The sequence below is a fragment of the Dipodomys ordii genome, unplaced genomic scaffold (genome assembly GCF_000151885.1).
Source record: "Dipodomys ordii isolate 6190 unplaced genomic scaffold, Dord_2.0 Scaffold4, whole genome shotgun sequence".
NCBI classification, from domain to species: domain Eukaryota; kingdom Metazoa; phylum Chordata; class Mammalia; order Rodentia; family Heteromyidae; genus Dipodomys; species Dipodomys ordii.
Window position 1 is genome coordinate 5,521,004 of NW_012267220.1, and position 25,264 is coordinate 5,546,267.

The window sequence follows — 25,264 nt, forward strand, 5'->3', positions numbered from 1 at the left end:
AGTTTTAAATTTCAGTTTCAGGTGAGAACCTTTCTTTGCCAAATGGAAGTTATCTAAGGAGGCTCAATATCTTTTACTTGAATGCCAAAGGGAGCTTGCCATTTTAATTGCTTTTGTCTAATTAATAAAAAAATACAAATTTTATGCCAAAGATTAAATTTCATTTTTTTCAAAATTTCCAAAGGCTAGATGATTTATCTAGTGAAAAAACATTTATTACCTACCATGATCCCAGGCATTGTGCCTGACATGAGATATTAAAACAGCAAGACAACCTTTATGAAGCCTTTAGGGAAGGAGTACCATAGAAAAATATTTATGCAATGTAAGAAGTACAAAAACTTTGAGTTTGCATAGGAGGAATTAGTACTGTCTGAGCACATTCCAAACAATCATCAGGTACAAAGCCAAACAATTATATATAATTGTATAAAAGAAACCAATGGAGGATAATGGTAATAAACAACAATCAGTAGTATACCAGGTAGATAATAGAAATTTAATAATACAAAATAAACATATAAAAATCAAATGTTTAGGATATTAGAAATAATATACATAATAAATCCAACATAGTACCCATAGTGCTGCAAGATTAGATTTTATTTTTAAATTATTTGCCAATCAGGCTGCTTTTGTAGAGATTCAAAATTTTTCTTTTTATTCTAAAAACATCTGTACTGTAGACATCTCCAATGAAACCGTGTAATAGTTGGCATACTGTAAGTGGAGCTATGTGACCATCATCTTAATGACCTAACAACATCCTCTTGTAATGGAAGTAAAAGAGGCAAATATTCTTCCATAGTAGTTAACCTGACATTGCTACTGAAGCACATACATACAATGAAGTGAAAAATCAAAGGGCAATTTTATGATCTAGACTAGGTCATTGTTAAAATTCACAGCATACTTTTTAGATATAATATTCCCAGTTCCAGTACTTAAGGAGAAACAGAAGAAATTTACCAACTTCTTAAATACTGAGAAATACAACTTTGCTATTCTTCCTAACCAACTCTCTGGGTGATTTCTAAGATTGTCCACAGCCTGTTTCCTCTGAGCTACTTCAGAGACACACTGGTTGAAAAATGACTTGAGAATATAAATTTCAAAGCTAAAAATTCCACTTCAGATGTAAAGAGAGCCCTTGACAAGAATTACTTAATGCAGAACTGCAGTTTAGAATGAAAACACTAGACAGAATAAAAGGTCATGCTTAAATACTTCAATGAAAAACCATAGGCAAGTCTTTCATGACAGAGGTAGTTCCTTCAATCTAAAAACATTTGTTGAAAGTCAAAGTACCTGACTGCATGGTAAATCTTCAAACCCATTAAGACTAGTTCTGTGTTAATCAATGCCTCTTATACTTTGTTAGGACAAAGTATATATTCTATAGGACTGAACTACAGAATTCAATAAAATAGGTAATATGCTAGAGTCTTAACTGAAAAAAACCCTCTATGTTTCTCCATCTTTTTCATGTAAAAAGCATGCCTAGCTTATTCTCTATATTCTCCAATGAAGCTTGTTATTCTTGATTAAGCCAAATTCAAATTCTTCATACAATAAATAAACATCTTGAAGATTATTCATCATTATCTGTAGAAGAAAGAAAAACAATTAATTCACTTCATGTCTAATAAAAAATCTTTTTCATATTAAAGGAAAGTGCTTTGATATAGTTTAAACAGTTATTTTTTTTACTGCGAAATATAACAGTAAAGTTGGAAGCAAAAAAATCATCAGAGAAAGACAACCAATGTTACTGTAATATGCATGTATAGCCTCTCATTTCTAGCAAAAGTATCATTATAAAAACTATACTTCCAGGAACCACTGGCTCATGTCTGTAGTCCTAGTTATTCAGCAAGCTGAGATCTGAGGGCTACAGTTCAAAGCCAGCCCAGGCAGGAAAGTCCGTTAAGACTCTTATCTCCAATAAACCAGCAGAAAACTGGAAGTGGCGCTGTGGCTCAAGTGGTAGAGCACTTGCTTTGAGATGAAGAGCTGAGGGACAGTGCTCAGGCACAAAGTTCAAGTACCACCACTGACAAAAAAAGAAACAAACAAAAAAACTATACTAAATGCAGTACCAAACAAGGTTTTCACTTTAAAACATAAAAAAAAAAAATGAGGGTATTGCTCAGAGTGGTAGAATTTTTGCCTAACAAGTATGAGGCCCTGAGTTCAAACCGCAGTACTGACAGAGAAAAATCTTCAACAAATAAGTGGAAAGATGATACATGAATGCAAGTAAGATGATAAATATAAGATATAAAATGCTGATAGTAAAAATCATGTGTTGGGTATACATATACACATGATCACTGTAAAGTTCTTTCAAACTTTTCTACATGATAAAAATTTCACAATAAATGTGGTAACAAAAAATAAAACAGTCAAAAACCATGTGCTCGTGGCTCACACCTGTAATCCTAGCTAACTCAGGATGTTGAGATCTGAGAATCACAGTTTAAAACTAGCCCAGGCAGAAAGGTCCATGAGGCTCTTATCTCCAATTAACCACACAAAAAATCCACTACCCTCCCAAACAAACAAACATATAAAAAAGCTGGAAGTAGAGCTAGCTCAAGTGTTTAGACCTCTAACCTTGAGCAAGAAAGCTCAGGGATAGCACCCAGGGCCTGAGTTCAAGCCCTAGAACTGACACAAAACAAAAACAGAAAAAAAAACCCAGCAAGTTATTTAGCACATATTTTACAATAAGTCTATTTAAGGACTCTCTTATTAGTTAAAATATTTATTAAAAACAATTTTATACTCTTTAAAAAATTTGTAAAAGGATTGTCGGACTTCCTTTTTTGTTTTTGTTGTTGTTGTTATTATTATTATTGTCGGTTATGGGGCTTGAACTCTGGGCCTGGGCACTGTCCCTCAGCTCTTCAGCTCAAGGCTAGTACACATTACTACTCGAGCCACAGTGCCACTTCTGGTTTTCTGGTGGTTAATTGGAGGTAAGAGTCTCATGGACTTTTCCTGTCTGGGCTGGCTTTGAACTGTGATCCTCAGATCTCAGCCTCCTGAGTAGCTAGGATTACAGGCGTGAGCTACCAACACCCGACTGTTTTTATTTTTAAAGGTAGTCAGTTATTGGCTTTAGTTGCTACACTTATTTTCCTATTAAAGAAATCACAGGGGCTGGGAAGGTGGCTCAGTGGTAGAGCGCTTGCCCTGCATGCCTGAGGCCCTGGGTTCAATTCCTCAGCACCACATAAGCAAAAAAAAAAAACCCGAAAGGGGGCTGTGGCTCAAGTGGTAGAGTGCTAGCCTTGAGCTGAAGAGCTGAGGGACAGCGCCCAGGCCCAGAGTTCAGGCCCCACGACTGGACCAAAAAAAAGAAATCACAGACTCTAAAAACAGAGCTTTGGGGTCCTTGTCTCTTTTTTTCATCTGCATGCAGAGAAAATCTGACGTTGCTGCTTGAGAGATGCACTAGCCTGATCATGGCCAGCAGCACAGGGAAGGACCTCGTTTGTACGTGTAGATACTTGGGAAGCCACTCGGCTCTCTGAAGAGGGTGTCAGTTTTACCTTGTGGCTCCTCTGATTGTTATGGTTCTTCACTGAAGGGGCAAAGCAAAACGAAAGCTTTCCATATACTTGTCCAGCAAAACTGAAGCCTAAGCACACTGCTACCAATTACTGTGAAAAGCTCTATTGAAACAATACTGAGGAGAACAGCCTGAAGAATCAACAACTTGAATATGAATAGAATTACTCTGATTCCCTCCATGGATTTACTTGAATGGAGTCCTTCTCTGGCCTCATGCCATTAGCTTACAATATAACTGTATTATTAGAAACAGTCACATGAAAAATCCAAATATTGTAAATATAACCAAGGATATTTTCATTTTATCATTATATTGTGTTATAAGATCAAATCTAAGACCTCAAAAAAAATCAGGATTCTACCAGCTTCAGATAATGTTTAAATCTTAAGATTTTCATTTTGATGATAAAGTCATTGTTTACTACTTAGAAAAAGAAAACATCTATTTTACATTAATAATGTATAATGACATTTCACAGTATGTACTGGGGTCTAGGGGCCTTTAGCTTCTTGTGCATGCAAAAAAACAAACCCAAAATGCCATTTTCCTATAAAGGAACTTCTATGTTACTAAATTTTAAGGAACACCATAGGAGAGTTCCTTTTTAAAAAAAAGTATGAGCTCTGAGTAGGTTGTTCACTACCACAATCCTATCTGCTTATGAAGCTGAGACCCGAGATTGTGGTTTAAAGCTACCCAGGGCAGAAAACTATATGAAACTCAGAGTCAATGAACCAGCAAAAAATCAGTAGAGGTGTGGCTCAAGTGATTAGAGTGCTAGACTTGAGCATGAGGCCTGAAATTCAAGCTCTAATACCCACACTGAAAACAAAAACAATGTACAAAGGGTCTAAAGGCATGGCTTAAGTGGTAAGAGCACCTGCTTATTGAGTTAGGTGCCCTAAGGTAACTGAGCTAAAACTTTTGGTTCTGCCAAAAGAGAGATAGAGAGACAGAGAGAGAGAGACAGAGAGAGAAAGAAAGAGAAAGAGAGAGACAGAGAGACACAGAGAGAGACAGAGACAGAGAGCACAGAAACTTCTGAAGATGAATTTTGTATTCTTCATTTCTTGCTTAATATTGTATTATTTGTACTCATTTGCCCAGTGTGCTGAATTTCCCAACTACTTAAAACACACTTATTTTTAATCTTACACTTAAATATATTTTAAAATTTAGCTTTAAAAAGTTTTGGTAAGAAGATGGAATACAAATAAACTTGATAAAAATTTCTATTACTAAAATTAACATTTAAAACTCTCAATCTTAGACTGTGAATTAAGCATTTAATTCATGAATTAAGCCTTAATTTTTGGGCAAACATTCTAGAAATTCTTTTTCAGAATTTTACATATTTCTTTTCTTTCGTCAGGCATAGGTCTTGAACTCTGGGCCTGGGTGCTGTCCCTCAACTCTTCAGCTCAAGGTAAGTGCTCTACCACTTGAGCCACAATGCCACTTCTGGTTTTCTGGTGGTTAACTGAAGATAAGAATCACATGAACATTCCTGCCCAGGATGGCTTTGAACTTTGATCCTCTGATCTCAGCCTACTGAGTAGCTAGGATTACAGGTGTGAGCCACCGGCACCTGGCATTACATATTTTTTTATGGGTGTGAAAGTGTAATATCAGATTCTTGATAACCGTTCTCATTTCTAGAAATATACAATAGGAAGCTTAAAATACTCAAAAAATCTAAATCAATTACAGTACATGACAGCTAATTTTATAATTGTTTAAAAGTAGTAGACATGAGCTGGGAAGTTGGCTCAGTGGTAGAGTGCTTGCCTCACATGCATGAGGCCCTGGGTTCGATTCCTCAGTACTACATAAGCAGAAAAAAGCTGGAAGTGGTGCTGTGGCTCAAGTGGTAGAGTGCTAGCCTTGAGCTGAGGCCCAGAGTTCAGCTCCCACAATCGATTAGAAAAAAAAAAGTAGACATAACTAAAATATAAACTTTACCAAAAGAGTTATAATGTATCTTATCACTTCACATTGTCATCTTGTTCTTCTCACTGTTATTTAAATTAAAATTGTACCTTCTTCATAGGCTCCATCTCCCATGACTAGATGAAGAATCTTGGCATAAAGGTGCTGATGCTCATGTCCCAAAATATTCTGAACCATTGTTGAACAAATCTCAATATTTTCATCTTCATCTCCATGAATAGCCTATACAGAATTTCCACATGTAAATTAATATTTGAATAGTAAATTTCTGCTAAATGAAGACTTCAATTATTACATATTTGTAATAAATCTAGTGACTAGTAAAGATAATCAACATCGCCCAGTATTCAAACAGAGCTTACCTTTACTTTCTCATAAACCTCAAAGAACTTTTCAAAGCCCATTTCCTGCTCCAGTTGAAGTCTTAGTTCTTCTAAGTGGTTAAAGAGACTATCATAATCACATCCACTAGTATTCTCACCATCACTGTTATCTAAAAGAAATAAGTAAACAGATAAATATTTTATGATCCAATAATAATAATTCTTATACTAACAGACTAAAATCCTCTTAAAAGTGAATCCTAACAACGAAATGGTGAGACAAAGGACAAAGGGGGAACCCAATGCAACAGCGATACTCACAAGACACTGTGTTGGAAATGATCTGTATAACTTGGGGGAGGGGCTTGGGGGGAGGGAAAGAGGGAGAAAAATGAGGGAGGGGTAACAAGTTAGACAAGAAATGTATTCACTACCTTACTTATGTAACTGTAACCCCTCTGTATATCACCTTGACAATAAAATTTTAAAAAGTGAATCCTGTCACTAAAAATAGACTACTTCTATTTCAGTATAATCAATTGTTACTATAATATTTGTCAGTTATATAGGTAACCAAAGCATATATCAACTGTTTTAACTAGAATGTCACTTTGGGAATCTTTGCTTTTATGGAAATCACAGAAATCTTATCACGGTGCATAACACAACAGGGTGTGGAGAAGGCAAATGACTTAAGACAGAAATTTATCACAATAATTATTTTTAACACTAGAAAAGTAAATTAAGAAATAATGAACAAAGAAGTATTGGGATGGGGGGGAGGGGGGAGGCTGGGAAGGGATGGGAAGGGTAAACAAAGGAGGAGGCTGCAATGCTTGGTAAGAAATGTACGCATTATCCTGCCCATGCAATTGTAACCCCTCTGTACAGTATATTCACAAATAAAATAAAATTAAAAAAAAAAAAAGAAATAATGAACAAGCTGGGTGCTGGTGCTTGTAATCCTAACCACTCAGGAGGCTGAGATCTAAGGATTGTGACTGGAAGCCAGCCTGGGCAGGAAAGTCCATGAGATTCTTCTTTCTAGCAAGCAAAAAGCTGGAAGTGCAGCTATGGCTCAAATTGTAGAGTGCCAGCCTTGAGTGGAGAAGCTAAATGAGGAGAGACCCTGAAAGGACTGAGAACCGTGCCCAGTCACTCACCGGAGTGCCATTCTTCGTTCAGAGCACTTTCGCTGCTGGGATTGTCTTCTTCTTCTTGGGGATCTGCCCCGTTGGTGGTCTTCTCTGCATCACTGTTCTTTAAGACTGACTCTTCCTCCTCACTGTATTCCTCACCAGGCTGCTCCCTAAGTAGCTGCTCCATCGAGGCCTGGAGCTCTTGTAAATCCGTGTCCGTTTCTTCAAACACACTGAAATTAAAAAAAAAAATTAAACATTACTAAAATTTTATCTTATTTTGAAATGCTACTTCAATAAGTACATATGTACTCCCTTCAACATGGAAGTACTGATTTTAGATAAAATAAGGTATAAGCTGGGCACTGTGGCTCCTATCTGTAATCCTAGCTACTCAAGAGGCTAAGATCTGAGGATTGCAGTTCGAAGCCAGCCCAGGCAGGAAAGTCTGGGAAACTTTTTTTTTTTGAGTATTTTTTATTGTAAAAATATTGTACAGAGGCATTACAGTTACATGAGCAGGTAAATGAATCCATTTCCTGTCGCGCATTGTTACCCCCTCCTTTGTTTTTCCCCTACTACCCCTTTCTTCCCCACCTCACCACCCCCTGCAAAGCTGGGAGACTCATCTCCAATTAATCACCAGAAAACAGGTAGTGGAGAGCTGTGTCTCAAATTGGTAGAGTTTTATCCTTGATCACAAATCTCAAGGACAGCGCTAAAGCTCTGAGTTCAAGCCCGAGGACTGGCATGCGCACACACATATACACGTGCACACACACACACACACACACACACACACACACACAAGGTCTAAATAAGCTTATTTAGGTTTTAGCTATGGAAATAAGGATGCAAATCATTGATAAATGTAACACAACACAAATTTTGCAATTCATAAGGTAGAAGATGATTTAGTTGAAATGTTCCTGATTTGCCAAATAGAATCATATAGCTGTATGCATTATTTATTTTAATTTTTTTATTGTTACTATTTTTTTTCAGTCATGGGGCTTGATCTCAGGGTCTGGGTGCTTCCCCGAGCTCATTTGCTCAGGGCTAGTCCTCTACCACTTTGAGCCATGGTTCCAATTCCATTTTTTTTGGTGGTTAATTGGAGACAGGTCTCCCAAGGGCTTTTCTGCCTGGGCTGGCTTTAAACCTCAGTCCTCAGATTTCAACCGCCTGAATAGCTAGGATTATAGGCATGAACCACCAGCACCCAACTATAGTACTAGTTAGGCTTAAATTCTTAAAACTATTGTGTGTGTGTGTGTGTGTGTGTGTGCGTGTGTGTGTGTGTGTGTGTGCGTGCGGGTGGTGTGTGTGTGCGTGCGGGTGGTGTGTGTGTGCGTGTGTGTGTGCGTGTGCGTGCGTGCGTGCGTGTGTATGTGTTGTGTGGTGCTAGGAATTGAGCCCAGGCAGGGCTCTGCACATGTTATACCATACTCTACCACTGAGGGCATGCTAATAATGCTTTTCACTTGCTTCATAAACTCATTACTTAATATTCAAGTATTTTTATGTAATTCTGAGATTTCATCAAAACCTTTGTGTGGATGTACAGTATATGAAGGTAAATAAAATGGTTACTGGAAATTTTATCTTTAGGTACATATTCTTGAAGAATATTTCAAAAATATGTAAGTAGTCTTTCCTATGTAATTAGGAAACTACCATAATCTTCACTGGACAATCATGATATAAATTCCATTTCCATTGGACTATAAATGCTGAAATGAAATAATTTTTATTTAAATTTGATCAATATCAAACTCATATTAGACCTGGAAACTATGGATCAAAGTATTTAAATGACTTGTTTAAGGTAATACCATCAAAATGGTAAAAACAGGATTAAACCTAGGTCTTTGACACTTCTACAATACACAAGATATACAGGCTTGTACAACTTACTTCTTTCTTCTAAAGTGGCATACATGTAGAAATTTGTGTAGACTTAGAGGATAGGGTTAAATGAAATTTTAGTCATGGAGACATCTGAGAGGACAAATCAAGAATTTCATCTACTAATAAAGCGATGGCCCAGGGACTAATAATGGGCATTTCTGGAAGTTTAAACTCAAATATTTAAACTAAAACATACACAGTATTATGTAAGACCCTGAGTGTAATTTACATTTACAGAAAAAGAAAACAATCTTTTATTTAGAGATAACTGTATTTTGTACTTATGTACACAAACTCCTACAATTTGACTTTGTGGCAACTATCAGAAAAGCCAAGCGCCTAATCAGAATGAGGGAGTCTAATTTTGGGATCAACCCACCGGAAGCATTTAACTTAATATTCAATTACAGGCTTCACTCACCATGCACACCTGCTATGAATCATTACCATGATGACTCAACACTGCCCTGTGGACAGCATCTGCTGGTACCTAGTCTAGAAAGATTGATGCCCAAGGCACATTGGAGTCAAGGAGCATTACTGATAAGTCTGCCATTGTAGGAAAAGTATGAGAAGACTACATCATTTTATGAAATGAACACTCAAAACAAAAAGCCTCTTTAAGATCGTTTTCCCCCTTTCCTCCTCTTCCCTCTCCTTTCTTCCCTTCTCTTCCTTCCTTCATACCAGCAGTAGAGTTTGAACTCAGAGCCTCATGATCTCACTTAGCTTTTTCTGCTCAAGGCTGGGCTCTAACACTTGAGCCATAGCTCCATAGCTGGCTTTTTGCTAGCTAATTAGTAATAATAATGTTTTATATTGACCAGTGGAGTTATTAAAAGCCAAAGTGAAAGTAGCCAGGCACTGGTGACTTATGCCAGTAATCCTAGCTACTTAGGAGGCTGAGATCTGAGGATCACAGTTCAAAGCCAGCCTGGGCAGGAAAAGTCCGTGAGACTCTTATTTCCAATAAACCACTCTGAAAACTGGAAGGGGTGCTGTGGCTCAAGTGGTAGAGAGCTAGCCTTGAGCTGAAGAGCTCTGAGAGACAGCACCCAGGCCCACAGTTCAGGGCCCATGACCACCACCAACAAAAAAAAGTGAAAGTACGAATGATCACGATCAAGTAGAAGATCAAAGATAACAAGGTAATTTTTTCTCCAAATTATGAGATCAAAATTTGTGAGATAAAAATTCACAGAACAGGGACTGGGAATGTGGCTTAGTGGTCCTTGCCTAGCATGCATGAAGTCCTGTGTTCGATTCCTCAATACCACATAAACAGAAAAACACTGGAAGTGGCATTATGGCTCAAGTGATAGAGTACTAGCCTTGAGCAAAGGAAGCTCAGGGCCTTGAGTTCAAGCCCCAGACTGGCCAAAAAAAAAAAAATTATCAGAACATTCAGGGGCTAGGGTATGGCACAGTGGTAGTGTGCCCACCAAGTAAGTGTAAGACTGAGTTAAAACCCCACATTGCCCAAAAGACAAAACACCATGACAGCAAACAAACAAGTAAAAAAAAAACTAGTGGGAAGCTTGAGAAACAAGCAGAAAATTAAATGTGTCTAACAGTGACCCTGGCTCATGCATTATAGCTTAAGAAATTATTAAACTGATTAAATGAAGTTAATCAGATAAATATATAAGTTCCAGGTTTTTCTATTTAAAGGAAGAGGTAAAAAAGAAACAAGTTAGAAAACAATCATGAAATAAATCATAAAAATTCCACTGTATTTTTGCAACTACTCATTTCCAGGGTATTCTACTTTTGTTTTATTAAAAAGTTTGTAACAGCCCAGGAGCTAGAGAATAGAGATTAAAGAGAGTCTTATCTTAGAGGCCATTCTTCACCACAACTTTCAGAAATGTTGTTCATTTAATTTACCACTGAATTCTGAATTCCTCAGTACTCATGTAGAAAGGAGTCTTGTGAAAGCAATCAAACTGCATATGAGACAGGGACAGACAGACACACGCATATACACATGTTCTGCATATAGTACATCCCTCTCTCCCACTTTATACAAATAAACAAAATTCTGCCTCCCTATGGTCATGGCCCCCAAATCAAACATGGCAGATGACAGATGTGGATTTTCTGGTTATTTTCCTGGTGAAGTGAAGGTTCTATCTAATTCACAATTCCTGATTACAATCCTAGTGTCATGTGGTATTCCAGTATTAAATGGTCATTAGCTTACTAAAATTCATTCGGAACTAATACTACTAGGCATTTCTTACAAGCAAACCAGTGTGTATGGTATTCAATGGTACTAAGCCAATGAATAAAAGTCAAGACTTTTTAAACTATTTAGAGGTAGATTTACACACCAAAATTTGCATGAGTATAGCTAAGTTGTAAGAAGTCCTTAGAAGTAGTGAAAAGTTAGTTACAGGTCATTTTTTTTTATAACTGTCTAGATAAATCACCCTTTCTGGAACTTTCAGAATATATCATGTCACAGAGGTTAACAGTATTTGTTAATGACAGGATGCTTACATGTCTTCGGAATCAGAAGGCTCTTCTTTAATGTGCTCATCTTCAATTTCATCTACTTCAAGATTGTCCTGATGGACATCTCCTACAGTGGGAACATCCATCAGAGTTCTGAACAGCTTTGATAGATCTGGAAGTGAACATGTCCTCAACATCTAAGAAAAAATGTTGACAGGTTACCTATTAGGAGCAAGAGAATTAAACATGAAAATGTGGGAGAAGATAAGAGCTGATAATCATTATTAGGTGACATGTCCAAAATTAGGACATAATTCCCTTAATCTCATTTCAACATTTTTTTACCCCCCGAGGAAACTACGTTTGTGAGCTATGACTGGGTTTAAACATATTGAAGGTGACTCGACTTAAAAGGCAGAGAGAGCTATGTATTTATGTATACAGGTGATTTGGGATTAGAAATCTGTCAATGCTAAAATCTGCCCATTCTTTCCTTCTCACTCACCTCTAGCAATCCTAGGCGATCCTCTATTCCTGTGAATACTACCCTTCCCATACAATCTAGCTGATATACTGTGGTAAATGCTTTCGGCTTGTGAAGCACAGTCCTACGTAATGTGGAATCCTTTTTATCACTGAATCACTCATAGGAGCTGCTGCTAGCTCACCTGGGTTGAACAAGAGGCCTGAAATCACTGTGAAGAGAAGCCTAACATTGCTTTCTGTGGCCTGAGACTGTGAGTAGAACCTTCCCACCCCAATCAAATTCTGGAAGGATATCAAACCGCAGGCTAATATGTTGTGAAAAGAACCAGTGGTTCATGCATGTAATACCATCTACTCAGGAGGCTGAGATCTGAAGAATATGGATCAAAGCCAGCTGGGGCAGTAAAGTCCCTGAGACTTTTATCTCCAATTAACCATCAGAAAACCAGCAATGGCCCTGCCCAGAGTTCAAGCCCCTGACAGGAAAAAAAAAAAAAAAACACCAACCTCAAAAACCAAAGAAACAAAAAAACAAAGAACCAAAAACCAACCAACAAACCACAGTCAAGGTGTTGACAATTTAAATTTGTGTTGGATAATACCAGGGATAATGCGGATTAATTTCTATTTGCCAACCTTTCACTGTTGTAAGTTCGTTAAATCTCTATGTCAATTCAATCCCCATGTTGCTGTGATTACAAATGAGAACCACCAGTCCCACTGTATTGGTTGAGAAGGGGATCCTGCTAATGTTTTGGCTGGGCTGGTCTCAAACAGCCTTCCTCGTCATCTTTACCTCCTCAGTAGTTGTGCCCAACAAGAATACTCTTTAAAGTCACTGAAGGAATGAAGTTGAAAAGCTGATAATTGCTCTACTAGTGTCTTTTGCTTATATGAAAGTAGCATGTCCTGACTTAGTAATTTTCCAGCCAGGTGACCATGATGATCACATCTAACACTCACTGAACACAAACTTAATGCTAAGTATGATCTGCTTCATTTGTATTATCTCATTGATTTTTTCATTAATTCTATGGAAAAGAGACAGACAATACCCTTACACCTTAGTATGAAACATTAAGTTGCTTAAAAGTTATGACTTAAAATCTTTAATTAGAATATGGACTCAGCAGTCTACCTCCTTACTCTTTAAATTATGTACATATTTAATACTCAATTCTTTCATTAATTACTCAACAAGTATTTATTGACAACCTACTCCTCTCTAGGCAGGGGCTATACATACACATATTCATAGTTCTAAGTTCTTAACCTGAAGTAGATCATATTCTAGTAGAGAAGGGCAGACAATAAACAAATGAATAACGAAAATAAACCATCTCCTTTAAAATAGCCATGAAATGAATAAATAAGGAAATTACTGGGGATGGAAATAGAGCTGAGACTTCGCTGAGAAAGATACATTTGAAAGGTGATAGTTGAAGGGCAAGAGTGAGTCAGAATTGAAAAGAACAAAGAGAAGCTTATTCCAGGCCACGGTAGCAGTGCTGCAAAGGGCTAATGCAGGAAAGGAGAAAAAAGGAGAAGGGAATGAGAGAAGCTTTGAAATGAGATTGAGGTGATCCATGCCAGAGCAAGCCATTTAGATTTTGCTAAAGAAGCTGAATGTAATTCTAAGAGCAGCGGAAAACCTCTAACGTCTTAAGCCAGTCAGTGATTAGATAGAATGTTTAATATTTGGACAATGAATTTCACACCAGCAAGGGCTGAGGGAGTTACAGAACTGAAAAGATTAGTGTATGGAATAGACAAGTGATCTTCCAGAAAGAACTACTGAAATAGCATTATTTGAATTTAAATGATGTTTACAATCTCAGATTACTTAGGAAGCAAAGGTAAATAGAGAAGCTCAGGACAGAGCTCTGAAACACCATGGACACTTAGCTACTAAGGATTCCCTGGTTGGCCATGATGGAGTAACAAGGGCCAGGCTCACCTCCTACCCAAATTGGAAAACTGGACAAAATACACAAAACTGAGTTGAGACACTGAACAATAGGCAGCCAGGACTGATCCCTGAGTAAACCCTGTCACTCAACCCTCTGTCCAGAAGAAAACATCTGAATTCTGTGTTGGCCTTTGCTACATTAATATCAGGGATAAAGATTTCAGAGAGACAGCAGCAGAAAGGAGATCATTTCCTTTCATTTTTTAAAAAAAGAAGCTGCAGAAAACCACAAGTAAGTTTGTTCAGTTGCTTATTTGTATTAGGCCATGTGTTCTTTCTAACTCAGAAAGAATAAAGACTATCATAAAAACAACAATATTTCTGAGTCTCTACCTTTCTGAGACACGACTCCTATTTCTTGCAAGGAAGAGTAGGAAATGTTTCTCTTTCCATTTTTCTCTCTCCTTTTCTCTCTCTCTGTCTCTCTCTCCATTTTTCCCTTATCTATTCTTGCTAAACTTAAAAAGGGCAAGTGAGCTGGGCGCCAGTGGCTCACGCCTGTAATCTTAGCCACTCCGGAGGCTGAGATCTGAGGATGGCGGCTCAAAGCCAGCCTGGGGAAGAATGTCCATGAGACTCTTATCTCCAATAAACCACTAGAAAACTAGAAGTGGTGCTGTGGCTCAAGTGGTAGAGTACAAGCCTTGAGCTGAAGAGCTGAGGGACAGCACCCAGGCCCAGAGTTCAAGCCTCATGACCAACCAAAAAAAAAAAAAAAAAGCAAGTGAGAAAAGGTTAGCTGTCTGTAAAACCTTTACAAGATGAATATGAATGCCAATTAATCTTTCTAACAACAAATTAGACAATATGGTACTTCTACCTATTTAAGATTCATTGCTTAAACTTGGTTCCATATAAAAAAGGAAGTCAGGTTGGGCAGTAAGAAAGAGAGATGTTATCAGAGGTATGATGTTATCAGAGGTCTCGTCTCCTCAAATTAAAAGTAGAGCTTATAAAAATAATGTGACCTAATGAAACAGTCTTTTTTTAATATAATAATGAAACAGTCTTTAACCCAGTTTGCTCTCAATATCAATTTCTCTTTGGTATCACAGAATAAAGAATTGAGACTTTATTTTGATATATATACTTACGTGTTTTTGTATATCTATGTTTTTAAGAGATTAAAACTCAATGTTATGTTTTTTCAAAGAAGAGTAATCACAAGAAATGCTATCAAATGGGTAATATTTTCCATTTAAGTACGGTACTTGCCTTTGGATTGTTTGCATCAAATAGACCAGTTGAAAGTCCAATCAGCAAAGAATTCTTGTTTTTACTTTTTGGCGGTGAATCAGAATGAGATCGAGGTGGAATGGATTCTTCTGTTAAACACTGAATTGATTGAATCTGAGAGAGTAAATTCAAGTGCTCAGAATGAATCACTTTATGGAACAATGGCTCTGGTTGCACTGATTTGTCTACATCATCTTTACAGGGCTGACAATCATCTATTCCAGGTTCTGTGGTTAGTACAAAAGAAAGTTCATATGGTAAGTCTATATAGTACTTGAAAACTCTAAGCAATATTTACAAGTCATGATATCTAATATAAGTTCTATCAAAAAACCCTTACACTTATCAGGAACACAAAATCAAAATATGTGTGTAAATATACTACTGTAAAAATAATCTTTAAGAGTATATTGTTTTATTTTCAGAAGTATTTAATTTAATGTAAACTTCCATTACATTAGAATTTGAAAATGGACAAATCCAAGGCAATGTGAAAAAATCTCACTGTCCTGATATTCATTTTTTCCAGCTAACATCTGTATTATAGAGTCGAAAAACTTATTTCTTATGTACTAATTGTACTATTAAAAGAGGACTATTTAGTGTCTTTACAACATTAGGTAAGTAATTCTCACTCTAAACACTCAATAAAATAAATGATAAAAAATTTTACTATCTTAATCTAGTCATAGACAGGTATTTCATTTTGAAAGGATTATGATGACTGACAAATAATGTTCTATCTATATGTTGCCCAAATAAAATAAATAGATGTTAATAAACCTTCCAAAAAGAAATTAGACTTATTCAGTGATGCTTACCCATATGTACTTCACTAAATTGGTCCACATTCTGTGGGATTCCATCTTGAGAAATTTCATTTTGCTCACTGGCAGCCCTATCCTCCAATCTGCATATAGATATGTCATTAAAAAAACATTCCAACGTAAGGAAAGACAGACATGTTCACTAGCATCATCTAAGTATTTTTCTCGCTTTTATATACTTTATAAGCACACTGCATTTTTTTACTTTGACCAAAAAGAAACTCTCACCAATCATTAATTATAAATCACATCTTTCACATGTTCTTTTCTCAGAGTTTAAATTTTACAAACCCTTGGAAGAAAAACAAATGCAACAGACTCAGCAATTCCTGTTTTGTTTCTTTCTTATAAATACAAGTAAATACCACCTAATGTAAAATGTTCCTCATTACAGCATCATCTGTAATGTTGCTAAGTGTCCACCAAGTAGACTTACTGGGTTGAGGTGTATCTATACAATGCAATACATATAAAAAGGACAGCCTTTGTGTATTAATAAACTAAATGTGTCCCAGAAAATAAGAAAGGTGGAAAACATTATGTGTATTATACTAACAATTATATTTTAAAACAGATGAAAATGATAACATTTCTCTAATTATTTTGAAGGAGGAGGGAATGGAAACCAGTTGGAAAGAGGAGGCAGGAAAAATATCTTATTCTAATCTTCATATTATTTATATAGTAGTGGATTTCTGAACCAAGTGAATATCTATTAAGGAATGAAATTATATCATAGTTGCCATATTAGGATCTTAAGCTAAAATGTAAGTTTATGATAGTATTATTTTAAAAAAGAATTACAAAGGGAAATTGATTTTCAAACCAGGAATAAAGGTACAGCATACTCAGGTTCATTTGGTTCTTTGTCCTCATTAAGCCACACATTGGTAACAGTACATGGCAAGCTCCCATCATTTATTTTCTCACGGGACTCTTGGAGAACTTCTGTTTCCAAATCTTCAGATTCTGCAGAGCAAAAACAGAACAGAAAACAGGTCAAAGCAAAGTATGTTAAGAAAAAAAACAACAACTGAGTAAACCTTCTATCAATGATCATTACTCAGTTTTAGACTCATATACTGATTATAATAGAGAAAGCAAACGTTTTACATATTGGCTTTCGTCTTTTTATGTGTTATTATTCTCCAGTCATTTTGAAATGACAGAGTAATCCTTTTACATTTTCACTGTAATAAAAATACTCAAAGGAAATACTGTAAATTATATTTTTTATTATATGACATTTTCTCTTTATTAAAATTTTATTTCTGTTAAGTTGATTTAAAGTATAAAGATGGATTAAGAAATAAAGATATCTGTTGTAACAAATATGGAATAGAATATTACTAACTAGTAAAGGAAAATTTATCTTTAAAATCCATATTTCAGTAACTTAAAAAGAAAAAATTAGAAATATTACTGGACTTTCTCTATGTTACTGATCACATAAATACAGTGTGGTAAATCTATGATCTTAAGTAATTAATAGCTGGAGAATTATGTCTGTTTTTCTGGTAGTGTCTTATATTTTAACTAATTAATGGTAAATACTGATATCTTTCTTCATTTGTTAATGACAATTTGTGTGCGTGTGCGTGCGTGTGTGTGTGTGTGTGTGTGTTTGTACCAGGCTTACATGTAGGGCTCAGCTTTCTTGCCCATGGATAGTGCCCAATCACTGGAGGCATACCTCTAGCCTGACATTTTGCTGGTTAGTTGAAGATCTGCTTTGCCTGGACTGGCTTCCAACCTCACTTCTCCAGGTGTCAGCTTCTGAATAGCTAGGAGTACACTGAACACCTGTGAGTACAGGTGCTCAGCTCTATTTTCTAAGAAACAGTCTACATAATCTTATTTAAGTCAACACTGTCCTTCCTTTTCCTAAGATCCAGACATGCTTCCTCCTATGTCTATAAAGATCCACATTCTCTGATCTGTTCTAAAAGGTATTTGATATTGTAAAGATTCTTACAGTTACTGTCTTTTAGTTATGTTTTTGGTCACTGAGATGAGATAAATGCTTAAGAGTGAAATCCTTTATTTTTAAATGAATATTCTCCAATATGTTAAGCCATGTAAGTATCAACACTTTTACTGCCAGAGGCTAAAATACTTACTAGATGGGTCTTCACAGAAAGTCTGTCAACCCTGCAGGAGGCCACAGAGCCTCCACTCTATGAGTTGTCCCTTTCCTTTCCTTTCCTTCTCTTCTCTCTCCGCCTTTCTCCCTTTTCCTTTTTCTCTTCCTCCTCTTTACTTTCCCTTTTCTTATTTTCTATTCTTTCTTATTTCTCTTTCTCCTTGTTTTCTTTTTGGAAGGTATAATACAGTATTTTAATTCAGGCTGCAGAGTATCATAGACTGAGTAGCTTAAGCAGAAATGTATTTTTCATAGTCCTCATATTAACTCAAGGCAGAGAAAAGCTTGCCTTAAAGGAAACAAAAATGAGTGGCTTTTGTTAAATAAAGTGAATGTCAGTAACATTGATATATGAAATTAACAAAGTTATGTACAATTTCCTCTGGGAAAAGCACCACCAGCTTGGATGGAAAGGGACAGATATGGGGAAGTGGCTCTGTAGCTCAAGTGGTAGAGCGCTCGCCTTGAGCTGAAGAGCTGAGGGACAGCGCCCAGGCCCAGAGACCGACAAAAAAAAAAGAAAAGAAAAGAAAAGAAAGGGACAGATATGGTTCAAAAGAGAAGAGCCCTTGAGGGCATCAATGTTTTGTGCAAAATGAGTGATGCTCCTCCGGCCTTTGCCAGAGCTCCTATGGATCAATGACAGTTATATTCCTGGCATCTTCTGTTTGTGAAAAGTACTCTCCAGGTCTGTTTTGGTGTATATTTTGGTGTGGAAAGCAAGTAACTCATTTTGTTCACTCATAGATTTAGATTAATTTTTTTTGAGGTACTGGGGCTTAACTTTGAGCCTTTTGCTTGCTAGTCAAATTCAAGTAGTCCTAGTCTACCTTTTGAACCATTCATGTCTCTAATTCTTATTGCTTTTATTGTTGATCAGGTCTTCCGCTTTTGGATAGACTGGTCTTGGACTGTGATCTTCTTACCTTTGCCCCCTGAATAGCTGGGGTTACAGGTGTGTTCTATACCACCTGGTTCCTGATGTTCAGATGAAGAATTCTCAAAGAACAAGAAAACTGATTTGGATAAGATCATCTTAAGACTAGTAGCTAATGAGGGAGAAATGTAAATAATGTCTTCTCTGTGGGTAGGCTATGACGGATTAAAGATAGCTGAGAATTATTTAACACTTTTCTCTTTGAGAGGTAGGCCTTGTATAACTTCCTTTGGATCCAGCTGAGTTAACACAATAGAAGTCAGATTACTCTACTAGAAAGAATACTTAGAGTGTCACTGAGACTTTACAAAGAGGAGAGAGGCCCATCTTAACTTAGCTTCCTCGATGAACCTTCTACCTGATCATAGTTAAGCATAGTTAAGTGATGTACTGGGTTTGAACTCAGAGCCTTGTACTTGTTAGGAAGGTTTTTCAACCCAATTGAGCCATGTCCTCAGTGTTTTTTGCTCATTATTTTTCAGATGGGGTCTTACATTATTTTGCCTAGGCTAAGCTGGACTGTGATTTTCATATTTACAAACTTGGCTGATAATAGGTATGAACTACCAACCCAGCTTTTTGTGCTGAGATTGGGGTCTTACCAATCTTTTGCCCAAGCTAGCTGTGATCCTCCTGGTTTCTATCTCCCAATCAAGCGATCTCTGAGATCATGGCACATTAGTTGGGAAAGAAGCATACCAACCCTTGGCTGATAAAAATAATAAAATATAGCCCGGAGGCAAGCAGGAAGATTACATGTTTGGGGCTTGGGAAAGTCAGGAACATCCTATGTGAAAGGACACATGGACACACGGACACACGGACACACACACACACACACACACACACACACACACGAAAATAACAAAAAAGTATTGGATATGTGGCTCAAGTGGAAGAACTCTTGCTTAGAATGCATGAGGCACTTGGTTCAATCCCCAGTACTAGTATTAAAAAAAAAAAGCCAGGTATTAGGTGGGCTTAGTGATGGGGGTCTGTAATACTGTTACTTGGGAAGAGGCAAGAGGATTGCAAATTCCAGGCCTGCATGAGCTACATAATGCGATCCGTCTTAAGACTGCCCTCCCCCAAAGGGGAAGAGGAAAGTTAGTAAAACTATAATAATAATAATAATAGTATAATATTGAACTTAGTTTGAGATGAGTTATTTAAAAATATACACAAATTCTGATAATTTCTTTATAAAGGTATGTTTATAAAAAAGAAACTTAAGTGCTATTAAATCAAATTTAGGTTGTTTTGTTCCATTTAAACATACCTGCCATATTTCCCTCTGGCCTTAATGATGTATGGGGAGATACCTCACCAATATTTGGACTTTCTGTCTCAACAGAACAATCACCAAGAGCTGATGGGGTAATATCTTGTGAAATATAATGTATTTCTTCTTCTTCTCCTCCAGTGATTAAAGGTTCGAGGTTTTCCTCTTCAGGAGAAATCTCTGAAAACACAAAAAATGAAAAATCATGCTAGTTTTCAAAATGACTTTTACAATTGTTATATGTTGTGCGTGTGTGTGTGCACGTGTGTGTACATGAACGTGCACACATACACACACACATGTGCACTGCTTCTGGTACTTGAACTCAGGACCTGTGTGCTATACCTGAACTTTTATGCTCAAGGCTAGTGCTCCTTTTATTGTTTTTGTGATGTCTGATTCTTAATCCTCAATTGGTTATCCACTTACCCTTTGAGATTTATTCACCTGAATTTTCATGGTTTAACCCCTTCTCATCTGTAAAGAAAATTATTATTTCTCCTTCTAACATGTGTTTTGGGTTTAGGGAAAGTCAGGAAACCCTGTGTGAAAGATAAAAAAAGACAAAAAACAAACAAATGCTGTGGCTCAAGTGGGAGAACACTTGCCTAGAACGCATGAGGCACTTGGTTCAATCCCCAGTACTAGGAAAAAGAAAAAAAGGCATGGTGGTAGGTGTCTACAATCGCATCACTTGGGAAGTTAAGACAAGAGGATTGCGAATGCCAGGGCTGTGTGAATTGGGTACTCTGTCTACTGGTTTCAGGGTCTTTGAGACCCTGCCTGGCATTTAAACATCCTATGGGAAGGAGGAGGCTTGTGGTAATCATATGAGCTATGGAACTGGGCTCAGAGCTCAGTTCTAACAGGATGTGGCTACTCACTACTCATTACTGTCCCAGCTTCCTCCCACTTATTTAAACTACTCAGTGGGTCCACATCAGACCTCCCTTTCCATAACCTTTTTGTGGTCACCAACCGCCCACACTGTGACAAGGTGTACCCAGAGTCTCCGAGCCATAATTATTCCCTGTTTTCAGGAAGCCACAATAGTTTAATCTCAAACAATAGGCATCTCTCTCAAGATACAGAACTGTGGACTGGGAAGGTGGGCTCAGTGATAGAGCGCTTGCCTTGAATGCCTGAGGCCCTGAGTTCGATTCCTCAGCACCACATAAGCAAAAAGAAAAAAGCCAGAAGTGGCGCTGTGGCTCAAGTGGTAGAGAGCTAGCCTTGAGCTGGAGAGCTGAGGGACAGGGCCCAGGCCCAGAGTTCAGGCCTCACGACCGGACCCCCTCCCCCCCAAAAAAATACAGAACTGTGAGATGTGGGGTATGAGACACCAAATCCCTGAACCAGGGTTAAGGCTTGGAAAAAATGTGGACGTCCTCTGTGGCTAGGCCTGTCAGTCTTGGGCAGGGGTGGTGGCTTACCTGGTAGTTGGGGCTCTGGCCTCCCTGTCTCTGCAGGGATCCAGGATTGGACTTGCAAACTTTTAACTATCACCTTTCTGTTTCTCCATGCTTTACAGGTGTCCTGTCACCTCTTTCATCATTTCTGATGCTTTTCCTAGCTCTCTCTTCAGAATATAGTGATTCCCAATGTTTTTACACCCTGTCTTCAGAATATAGTCTCTCCTTTTATTAGGCTGACTCTTCATATTCATTGTGTCAAATGGAGGAAATGCTCAGACTATCATTGAAGACTGGATGCAACTTCCTCATCGTTATTTTTTAAAAGTTTGGAGCCTGCAAGCATTTTTGTCCTGAATAAAGCCAGAGGCATTTTAAAAATGAGCTCTGACTAAAGCGTAATATTAGGTTACTAGTATTTTTGCTTTTGGTTAGTGTTTCGCATACAACTTCAAAATTTAGGATATGAGTGTACAAATGATATACATATTTATAGATTGTGCTATTGCCCTTTTTACAAACAAATGAGTGCATTACTTCTTTAGTCAAATTATGTTTCTTTGTTATTAGATAAGCGATTGGTTTGTGGTTAGGAAATTCACTCTTAATGAGGAAACAGAAACCCACTTTTGCTCTTTCATTAGAGAACCTGTCAATACCTTTACCTCCTATGTTATTTTTCTACTAGCTTCAGGAGGTGGAGAGACAGCAGGATCTTGAATTTGAAGCTCTACTCTAAGCTTTAAGAAGAAACACAGAAAAAGAGCAAGGAGAGAGTAAAAAGTTAAATACATATTCTCCATTACTTTCCTAAATGAGAAAACTATGCTCCATGTTTTCCTTCCTTCCTTCCTTCCTTCCTTCCTTCCTTCCTTCCTTCCTTCCTTCTTTCCTTCCTTTTTTTGTCAGTCATGAAACTTGAACTCTGGGACTGGGCACTCTTCTTGAACTTTTTTGCTCAAGACTAGTGCTCTACCACTTTGAACCACAGCTCCAATTCCTGTTCCATGTTTTTAACATGTGCTCAAACTCTTTAGTGTAAAAGGCCTGTCCTACACTTGGCCACTTTTCCTTTTTTTTTGGCTGGTCCTGGGGCTTGAACTCAGGATTTAGAAGCTGTCTCTGAGTTTCATTTTGCTCAAGGCTAGCCCTCTACCACTTGAGCCACAGTTCCACTTCCAGCTTGTTTAGTAGGTTATTGGAAATAAGAGTTTCACAAACGATGACAATAACAACAACAACAACAACAACAAAAAGAGTCTCAGGGACTGTCTAGGCTGGCTTTGAAACACATTCCTCAAATCTCAGTCTCCTGAGTAGCTAGGATTACAGGCATGAGACACGGCATATCGTTTTCCTCTTGCCTTATAACAACTATCTGTCTCCTATTCAAGAATAATGTTTATATTTGCCTACTGGAGATTTCTTTTACTCAATTTAATTCCTGAATTTACTTCAGAAGATACAATACCAGCTAGGTGTAGTGGTATACATCTATAATCCTAGTTATTCAGGAGGTAGAGACAGCAGGATTGTGAATTTAAGGCTGCCCAGAGAAGTTAGTGAGATTCTATCTTAAAACAAAACGTAAACAGGGTTGGACATGGCTTAAAAGGTAAAGTGCATACCTAGTACTTAAGAGTTCTCATGTCAATCCTCAGTATCAGAGAAACAAAACACCCAACACAAAACACACAGGCAGATACAAATATACCTTTAATAAACACTGTTCTAACTTTTCCAAATCCCCAATAGATATCTCCCTTTCTCTTATTTTTAGATTCATCTAGGTCATATCAAGATCAAAATTCAATGCTACCATTTACGTCAACTCCCCAGAAAACAGAAGTATTCTCTATCTTATAAGAAATTATAAAAACAATCAAATAATTCACATTTAAAAATAATATTCTAGTATAAACAATTAGTTTTTGCTTACCAGTTTTAATGGTTGTGTTTTCCAATAGTTCTGTCTGAAGCTGGAGTTCAGCTTCTCCAAGTATCTTTAGAACTGAATCTGCAGGGCTCTTCCCCCAGACTTTTCTTGGCGATCCAATAGGATCTAACTTAATAACCTCTCCCACTGTACGTTCTAAAAGAAAAAAATTACAAAGAAATAATTTTCAATGATAGAACATAATAGTACATTGTTCAGCAAGATTTTTGTCTTTTGTCCAAGTGAATGCTTCATGAGAAAAAATTTATTAAAAAGAAAACAGATTCGAGCTGGGCGCCAGTGGCTCACACTTGTAATCTTAGCTACTCAGGAGGCTGAGATCTGAGGATCATAGTTCAAAGCCAGCCCGGACAGAAAAGTCTGTGAGATTCTGATCTCCAATAAACCACTAGAAAACTGGAAGTGGCACTGTGGCTCAAGAGGTAGAGCACTCGCCTTGAGCTGAAGAGCGCAGGGACAGCACCCAGGCCCAGAGTTCAAGGCCCACGACCAACAGAAAAAAAACAAAACAAAACAAAAAACAGATTCTAAGATAAATATGGGTTTAAAAAGCCAAAAAATACATCTAAGGAAATATGTATTGTTCTAGCTTATACACGTTAAGTACACAAATTTCCTTTGAACAATGATAATCATAATAATAATAATTTTAAGTAAACTATTTTAATAAAACTTAGCAAAGATAAGAATTGCCTATTGAGGTTTTAACTTTCTAGAACATTGGGTAGTAAAACTTGAAGCATATAGGTACCAAGCAGCAATACGTAGGATTTAATAGAGTATTTGAGTAATATAGACTTATCAGTGGTAATCTATACAATTTGATAGTTTTTTCTTTTAACCATCTCAAAGAGGCTTTATTAGGATATAAGTAGCAGTACATGGACTGACTCCAAGTTAATAGTTTCATATATTAGTTCCATGAGAGCCAAGTGCATATACAGATAAGCAGGGGATATTTAGTTTTGTATAACTAATATGATTAAAACCAAATTTAAAAGGGATGGTTAAAAAGAGTAAAAAACCCAGAAATAAACCCAAGAGACAGTCTTTTGATATTAGACAAACATGCCAAAGCAACACAATGGAAAATCTCTTCAACAGACAAAACTGGAATGACTCAATGTCCACAAGAAAAAAATAAATAAAGTTCAATCTCTTCAATGTAGGCAGGAAAAACTTATGTGGTGCTGAAGAGACAGAACTGGGAGTCTGGGAAGCCAACGTGACTGGCATATAAGATAAATTACTGAAGATCAGAAACTCTCTCCCTCTCAAGAAAACTGGTTTTTACAATCTTTTTGCGCCACTTCAGGTCTTATTTGAGCAAAGCATACCATTCTATCTAGTATAAAGCCATAACAAAAACAACAAAACCCTCTGGGATCTGGAGAAAAGATCACCCAGTAATAATAGTTGGAATATTTTGTGTTGGAATATAGTTCTTAGTTCCATCAGAATACAAATACTCAAAATTCACAGGGCACTGGGTGGACTATTCTGAAAGGCTGCTGACTGAGTAAAGAGAAAAGATTAGCTACAGACTAAACACTGCTCTGAATCACTTAACAAAGCTTAAAATTCAACTGAAAAGGGTCAAGATATTCACAAGTGACTAAATTATGTCCTAGAACAAAAGTCTAGTTTATTTATAG

General features: G+C 37.1%; 1 protein-coding gene across 2 annotated transcripts in view; it reads right to left on the reverse strand.

The window, feature by feature from the left end:
• Positions 1 to 464: 464 nt before the first annotated feature.
• The window catches only part of Nek1 (NIMA-related kinase 1), a 100,334-nt gene continuing 75,534 nt past the window's right edge, over positions 465 to 25,264 (reverse strand). For both annotated transcript variants that reach the window (XM_013026177.1, XM_013026170.1), the window contains 10 exons: positions 23,592 to 23,744; positions 20,238 to 20,420; positions 16,727 to 16,847; positions 15,873 to 15,961; positions 15,031 to 15,278; positions 11,406 to 11,557; positions 7,017 to 7,225; positions 5,893 to 6,023; positions 5,620 to 5,752; positions 465 to 1,605 (listed from right to left, as the gene is read on the reverse strand). In XM_013026177.1, the coding sequence (XP_012881631.1) occupies positions 1,592 to 1,605; positions 5,620 to 5,752; positions 5,893 to 6,023; positions 7,017 to 7,225; positions 11,406 to 11,557; positions 15,031 to 15,278; positions 15,873 to 15,961; positions 16,727 to 16,847; positions 20,238 to 20,420; positions 23,592 to 23,744 (1,433 nt within the window). In that variant the 3' untranslated portion in view covers positions 465 to 1,591. The remainder of the gene's footprint in view (positions 1,606 to 5,619; positions 5,753 to 5,892; positions 6,024 to 7,016; positions 7,226 to 11,405; positions 11,558 to 15,030; positions 15,279 to 15,872; positions 15,962 to 16,726; positions 16,848 to 20,237; positions 20,421 to 23,591; positions 23,745 to 25,264) is intronic.